Source organism: Perca flavescens, chromosome 17, assembly GCF_004354835.1.
Source record: "Perca flavescens isolate YP-PL-M2 chromosome 17, PFLA_1.0, whole genome shotgun sequence".
Taxonomy (NCBI): Eukaryota; Metazoa; Chordata; class Actinopteri; order Perciformes; family Percidae; genus Perca; species Perca flavescens.
The window spans coordinates 18,731,028-18,738,908 of record NC_041347.1 but is presented as its reverse complement, the minus strand read 5'-3'; the positions used below and the strand labels follow the sequence as shown (position 1 = coordinate 18,738,908).

The 7,881-nt window shown below is 40.1% G+C and overlaps 1 protein-coding gene across 1 annotated transcript; it reads left to right on the top strand.

Moving 5' to 3' along the window:
- Positions 1-942: 942 nt before the first annotated feature.
- On the top strand, positions 943-7,602 carry chata (choline O-acetyltransferase a). Its single transcript, XM_028604227.1, has 14 exons — positions 943-990; positions 1,423-1,614; positions 1,831-1,949; positions 2,505-2,558; positions 2,658-2,838; positions 4,214-4,391; positions 4,474-4,643; positions 5,134-5,234; positions 5,350-5,478; positions 5,572-5,694; positions 5,785-5,926; positions 6,141-6,203; positions 6,300-6,437; positions 7,171-7,602. Exons 1-14 carry the CDS (start codon positions 943-945, stop codon positions 7,600-7,602), a joined length of 2,070 nt encoding a protein of 689 aa, XP_028460028.1.
- Positions 7,603-7,881: the final 279 nt, after the last annotated feature.

The following is a 7,881-nucleotide window of genomic DNA, read 5'->3' as shown; positions in this document are numbered from 1 at the left end:
TTAAAATAATAGTTTGGAAGCAAAATATAGGCCTGAGGGTGAGGGTAATATTGTGTGTAAAATCGATGTCAGAGCAAAGATGTCAAAGCATCTGTGCTGGTCCAAAATGCAAATCTTCGCATATAGGCGTAATATTAAATACATAATGCCAATTAAATCAGTCAGGTGCGGTGAGGTGGAAGCAATGTTTGCGCCCAAACTGCTCGACTGAAAGTATTAAAATTTCAGAAAGCCAAAGGAGGAAGTCCGAAATACATCCTAATTGCTTTTCGGCGCCGAGCATCTGAGGCGTTCAGTCGGTGTCTAAATAAGGTTGTGTGAAGATGTGAAGTGCCAAATAAACTTCTCGGCGAATAGCAGGACTTCTGGGAGGAGCCTGGCAGCCAGGAGGGTGAGTTACCCTCCCAGCATCTCTCCTGAGCCAGCGATGGAGTTGCGCTCTTGCCATGGTGGGGATTGAAAGAGGATCAAAATGATAAAAGGTTCAAAGTAGTGAAATTTAAAAGAAATTCCGGATTTATGGATTTTGCATAAACCCTAAAACTCCTTGCTTGAGCCGCAGGACAAGTGGGATTGTTTTTTCTGGTGAGTAAAACATTTAATTTGTATGGTTTATTTCAGTTAGGTAAATGTTTTAGTGTTATGCTATTTATGACAGCTTGTTAAGATCAAATTTACAAGTTTAGTAACCATTTTGAAAAATATGTAAACATATTCCAAAGTGCGCATTCTTGTATTTTTTCTGTCATGACAGCAATAGGCTACATTGTATTTACTGAGTAGAATTGTGCATTTGTATTAAATATTCCCACAGTAATGCAACGCTTAAAGACATATAGTTAGACCGCCATAGTGACTGTTAAACACATGCCGGAACTTTATATTGATATCATTTTATTTTTGGACAGTCTGTCTTAAAGGCTGCCCCTCTGCATCGCCAACATGCCAGTTTTGGACCAGGAGCCCTCCAAAGATTCAGGGGGCGGAGATGTAAATATATATTTGACTTATATCTACTGTCTTTTTTACTGGAATATGCATGAGAGAAATTCTGTTTTACCATAAATTGGGAACTTTAAAAATCTAGTTAATTTAAAACATATTAATATGATTAAGACATACAAGTACCTCTAGGAATCCATGTATGATATTGTACGAGAATAAATAATATACTTTATACTTTGATTTCAATTAACTTTTTTTTACATTTACTTATTCTGAGTCAAATGAAGTGAATACTTTACAATTTGGGGAAGCAGTTGTTCTCAACAAGTAAAACTAAAAACTGAATTATTATTTTTTTTTAAGTATTTTTTTTAAAGGATAAATTGATATAATGCATGTGGCAGAGGAGACTCAGAAGTTTTACATGTTGAATTGTTGCCACACATTTTGAGTTTTTCATGCCCCACACTGTCTTAGGGTCTTCCTAAGCTGCCGCTCCCCATCCTGAAAGACACACTGGACATGTACCTGAGGTGTGTGAAGCACCTGCTCACAGAGGAACAGTTCAACAAGACCCAAAATGTAGTGAAGCAGTTTGGAGCCCCTGGGGGAGTGGGGGAGCTACTACAGAGCAAACTCGTGGAGAGGAGGGAGAAAAAGGCAAACTGGGTAAATACAATTATCTGGTCAAAAACACACAACAATGTGTGCAAGACATTTCAAATCCCAAAACAAATTGCTATCAACTAGTGACACTAAGCATTATAATGGAACATAATTGTTCTTTTATTTTACAGTTAAGACTTCAGAATAAATAATGCTGTGGTAAGAAGACACAGTTTTAAAGGGCCAACCAGTAATTTATCCCTCTTTGTCTGACTGTAGGTGTATGACTACTGGCTGAATGATATGTACCTGAACAACAGACTGGCTCTCCCCGTCAACTCCAGTCCTGTGATGGTCTTCCCACAGCAGCACTTCAAGGCTCCCATCGACTCTTTAAGGTATGAGATACTGTACAACCGAGACAAATATGTCATGAGAGAAACCTCAGGCAGGACAGAGAAGTATACTGTCACCCAGTGTTGTCTCTTGTCCGCCATCCTTTACCACAGATACTGTAAACTAACAAGCTGTAATTCCAATGCATTGCAAAACCCAAAAAGTTACCACTTGACAGGTATTTTTTTTTTTATTATTACAGCACAAAGACTTGAGAAATGACAGTGAACTGTATACATTACTCAGAGACCGGCTTTAATCGATTATAGTAAACACTTCCATGCTATATATTGACAGATAGGGTCATTACCCAGAACACCTTGAGGCCAGGCTACTGGTGGCAAGGTTAACAGACAATGAAGGCTGTGGTGTGGTTAACATGGTATTGATCTGGGACTGGCTCCTTAACCAGATGATTTACATGTAGCATTTATACTGTTAAATGGAATACAGCTACAGAAGAACGAGGCTAAATGCAAGGAATTATTAGGAGTGATCAAGTACAACATTTGTGTGTTTTAGGAAGTATTTCACAATGTAAAGTCGTTCTTTCCTAGGTTTGCTGCACACTTAATTTCTGGAGTTTTGGAGTACAAGACTCTTCTTGATTCGTAAGTTAATATATGATAGCATGAATGCACCTGAGAGAATCATCTGAACCACAGGTTATCATGTGTAAATAAAATGCCTGACAAAGTGTTTGTGTGCAGACGGGCCCTGCCTGTGGACTACGCTCGGGGCCAGCTGGCTGGAACCCCTCTGTGTATGGAGCAGTACTATCGCCTCTTCACTTCCTACCGCCTACCGGGGCCTGAGAGGGACACACTGGTGGCCCAGGAGAGTAGCGTTATGCCAGAACCCGAACACATCATTGTGGCTTGTAAAAACCAGGTCAGTGAAGAAAAACAAATCCAAAGTTGTCATAGACTAGTTTGACAAAGTTCCAATTACTAGCTTTTTCAGGCGCTTTCAACTACATCACACGGTCATCAGCGGCGCATGGTGTTTGTCTAGTTGTCATGGAGATGGCTCAGTTGAGATGTGAGCTCAGCACTTTCAGGACCTCTAGTCTGTGTTGGCTTGACAATTCATTCTTGACTTTGGAAACAGTAGTTTTACAAAGAAATCCCAACTCAAGGTTAGAAGGTCAAGAATGAATTGAATTCAGAACAAATAACCTCACAGGGAATAATATGTTTACAGTGACAGTTTCACTTACTTAGAATTAGATTATACATTGTGTCTCTTCCACAGCAGAACATATGGATCATCACTTACCTGTATCGGATGGTACTGTAAACAGGCTCTGTGGGCACTATGCTAACTCCAATAAGTGATTAACACCCACATCCCACTGACAAGTGCTCTCTGTTAATTATCTAGAAAATGTGTGACATTTGCACATCAGCCAGCAGCCTTTAGCAGAGGTTCTATCAGTTATATTTCAATCAGGAGAGACTTTGTTGCAGATATGCAAAGATTTATTGTACATATGCATAATATGAAATGTACAGAGTCTTTGGGGATTAGACTCCATCGTTAAAAATATTTTAAAGGGGTAGATAAGCCAGACATATTCCCTGGCGATGGCGGAGAAGAAAGCCGGAGACCGACGAAGGAGCTGTCTGCCGGAAAGGGACTCAGGTTGCCGTGGTTGACGATGGCCAGAGGTGGAAGGGGAAGGGGAGGAGGAGGGTTGCACGTTTGCCTGAAAAGACAGCTGGTTGGTTTACTGAAAAGTGAACGTCTCTAACGGCTGAATAGTTCTAGGAAGAGATAGTGGTGATAAAGTTATTTAGAAGTCTTCCTGAAAGAATTTGCGCTGAGCTCCATCAGAAGAATCAAAGGTGCTCAAATAAGTATAAAACAATTAAAGATGCTCACTTACTTGCTATTATTACATCCTTCAATAAGACCAGTAATGGACCAGTATTGTCACTCAAGACCAGAGTTACATAAAATCTGGTTTTACTAACAACTGAGCCACTCCGTATGTTTCAAATCTCAGCAATTACTTTAGTGAGTATAATGTTATCATTACTGATAGAAATGATGGTCAAGACTACACAAATTGAGACTGAAGTTGTAATAAAATGGAATTATCCTTCAAGTCTGTGTTGCCCTTCACCATGCACATCCTACTAGATGTTCCCATGTGTCCATGTCTGTGCCCTGCAGTATAGATTCCTATCGTTTATTAAAGTAAGACCTTAGGGACGAGTCAGTACATTGAAACAGCTTATGTCCAATTTGAACCTCTGTCCAGTTCTTTGTGCTGGATGTGGTGATCAACTTCCGCCGACTGAATGAAAGAGACCTGCTGGCTCAGCTGGAGAAGACTGCGAGGATGGCTGACAGCGATGAAGAGCGTGTCCCACCTATTGGTCTCCTCACTTCAGATGGACGGACAGAGTGGGCCGAATCTCGCAGTGTGCTCATGAAAGGTATGAGACTGAGGCGGAGCTCAGTGTTTCCATGTCTATTTGCCCCTCCAAATTGACTTTTTCCCCCCATATTATGCTCTAGAGTCTACTAACAGGGACTCCCTGGACATGATTGAGCGTTGTCTGTGTCTGGTCTGTCTGGATGATGCCAGTGGGCCCGAGCTAAGTGACTCCGCACGTGCGGTGTTGATGCTGCACGGCGGAGGAGTGGCCAAGAATGGGGGCAACCGCTGGTACGACAAACCCATGCAGGTTAGTGATCACAGTTAGCTAGTAAGGCTAAGAAGAAAGAGGAATCGAAGAATCATGAAGTGAGGTCAAAAGAAATGTAGATGATTAAGGAATGCTATATCACCTTAATTACTGAGGACATGACATAGCTAAACAAATGCATGTTCCTCTCTCATAGTACCAGTGGATGCAATTAGCCAATCCCATACCAAATTAAGAATTTACATTTAGAGAAATGGAGAGTGGAGATCCCCATTGGATTACAAGCCGTCAGCCTGATATCATTAGCATCAACTTTGATGGAGATGTTTTGATGAAGAATTCCTTTTAAAATGATTTCTTCACTGTAGGGTGTAATATGTGGATGAAATGTATATGAAGGAGCATGTAGATTCAGTATGGACGAGTACGACAATAAAACTACTGCATGTGAAGTGAATTCTAGATAATCTAGCATTGCAGTTTTGTTCAACTCAAGAAAATCCCACTGACAATAGCATGGCTGTGTCAGTTTGTTGTAGGAGCTGGCGGCTGCTGTGGAGTCGTGTGTGAACACTCACCATTTGAGGGAATTGTCCTTGTGCAGTGCACAGAGTTTCTTCTCAAATACATGTAAGAATGACATGCAAAATATGTGTGTGATGTTTTTTGGCATATGCTTAGAAATTCCAAATAAAACAATCTTAAAAAACATGCCAAATAATCTAATATTCCCATGTGACATCAGGATTGGCAGCCCATCAAAGCTGGTTAGGGCTGCAAGTGTGAGCGAGCTGCCTGCACCACGCAAGCTCCGCTGGAAATGTACTCCAGAGATTCACAAACTCCTCGCCTCTTCTGCTGACAAACTACAGAGGTTTGGGTTTACTCTGGTTTCTGTAGAAGCAAATACATAAATACGTGAATACGTGCTTTCAGCTCACAGCAGGATTTATGCTTATTTGCTCAGGCAGGTGGAAAATCTGGACATGAATGTCCACAAATTCTACAATTACGGGAAAGAGTTCATCAAAAAGCAGAAAATGAGTCCCGATGCCTACATCCAGGTTGCTCTTCAGTTAGCCTACTACCGGTAAGAAAAAGATGATTACAACAGGACTGATTCTCATAGGATAACCCGGGGCTCCAAGCTATAAGGCCTTCTCTTTGTGTGTTACTCTAGATGTCACAGCAGACTGGTGTCAACCTATGAGAGTGCTTCTATACGGCGTTTTCAGAAGGGCAGAGTGGACAACATCCGCTCAGCCACACCAGAAGCCCTGGCCTTTGTCAAAGCAATGACGGATGGGGAACTGAGCACAAGCGTAAGATATTACAATCATACTGTCCAATTTAAATGAATGCTGCTGCAGAGTAAAAACTCAAGTTTAAATCATGAAATGAGATGTCAGTTTTCTTCTCTTTTTGTGTCTTTTTTTTACTTTATTCTATGTTGCTGTACTCCACCATAACTATGCTTGCTGTAAATAAAGGGATTCAATAGTCAAGTAATTGATTCTCAGTTGTTTACATCTCCAGGAGACAGAAAAGATGGAGCTGTTACAAAGTGCCATAAACATGCAGACAAAGTATACTATTCTGGTGACTATTCTCTAACCTCATCCAGATTTCTATTACAATATTGACTTTGCGTATCAAAGAAAATACTAAAACATATGTATTCATTCTCCTTTTCAGGCTATTACAGGGATGGCAATAGACAATCACTTACTAGGACTACGTGAAATTGCACATGAACTAAAGATGGAGAAGCCAGAAATCTTCAAAGACGAAGCCCATCTCATCAGTAATCATTTCATTCTCTCTACAAGTCAGGTATAATGTCATTTGATTTTAAAACAATAAAGTGAAGCTATTTTTTAAATCAAAACTGCATTAAAGGGGCACACCAATTTCACACATGAAGTTCAGTTTACTCGTCACAAGGAGCACTGCTCAGCCTGTGAAAACAGTTGTTGCATGTCCTCTGTGGCTCTGCAAGAAGCTGTCTAAAGTCTGAAAATATAACATCGATGCCATCAGGGTTTCTTTCTTTTTTTTTGCTTGAGATGTGACATTTTTAACAGAAATTGAGCTACAAACTGGAGGAGTGTGGTTTGAAAAAAGTTGCCATTTAGGAGCCAAGATGGTTCTAATGAAAGTAGGGCTGCAACTAATAATTACTGTCGTTATCAATTAATCTGCAGATTACTTTCTTGAATAATCGATTAATCAATAAATTCTTTTATTTTTAATCACAATATTCTAAAACACAAGATGATGTCATCCAATGTATTGCTTTGTTGGACCAACAGTCCACAACCCAAAATATTCTGTAATGTCAGAACAAGAAAAACTTCAAATCCTCACATTTGAGAACCTGCAATCATCCAAAAAAATTTCATTTTTGCTTAAAAAATGACTTAAATAATAAAATCAATTAACAAAATAGTTGGCAATTAATTGTCTTTCGAGAGACTAATCCACTACACTATTCTATAGTAGAATAGTCGTATCTCAACCTTACCTACAGTAGTATTTAGTACTGAAAGATTCACTCTTCCCTTAGGTTCCTACTACTGTTGAGATGTTCTGCTGCTACGGACCTGTGGTTCCAAACGGATATGGAGCGTGCTACAACCCTCAGTCAGACCACATTATCTTCTGTGTGTCCAGTTTCCACGAGAGCCCAGAGACATGTTCAACAGAATTTGTCAAGTGTCTGGTACAGGCTCTTCTAGACATGAGGGATCTGTGCAATAAATGTAACTCCGGCTCCAATCCGACCCAGCAAAGACAGGGTCAGACGCTAGAGACGCACACGCAAACAGACACAAGCTGGCAAAGGAAAACACTGCAGAGACCAACTGAACTGACCAAGAATCAGCAAACGCTGCCACAAATTCTGCTAAAGACCCCTGACCAGACTAAAGTGGAGGCTCAAACCCAGACTTCATCACAAGGAGATGCACAAGGTTTGAATAATGGAAGTAAATCATAGGAAACTGTCAGTTCCAGGGGAAAATGGTGTGAGTCAATCACAAAACATACACTGTAACTGTGATACAAAATGTTAAGTAAAGCTGTTTTTGTTGTTGTATACTGTAATGTAAAATGTATGAAGTGCTGATAATGTATTTTACTCATTCTTAGAGAATATTAGAGGCGTTTGGATATTATAGAGGACGTTTACTGCTGTTGTCCCACAAAATGGCTTCTATATAAAGGTTAAAAAAATCAATCCAAATTTGAGCTTTTGATTGTTGTTTTGCACTAAATC

Excerpts from the sequence above, each read along its gene's own strand:
- chata (XM_028604227.1), top strand. The coding sequence starts at position 943 with ATGCCAGTTTTGGACCAGGAGCCCTCCAAAGATTCAGGGGGCGGAGAT. Across the intron at positions 4,644-5,133 it reads GGTACGACAAACCCATGCAG|TTTGTTGTAGGAGCTGGCGG; the intron begins GTTAGTGATCAC and ends TGGCTGTGTCAG. Across the intron at positions 6,204-6,299 it reads AGACAAAGTATACTATTCTG|GCTATTACAGGGATGGCAAT; the intron begins GTGACTATTCTC and ends TCTCCTTTTCAG.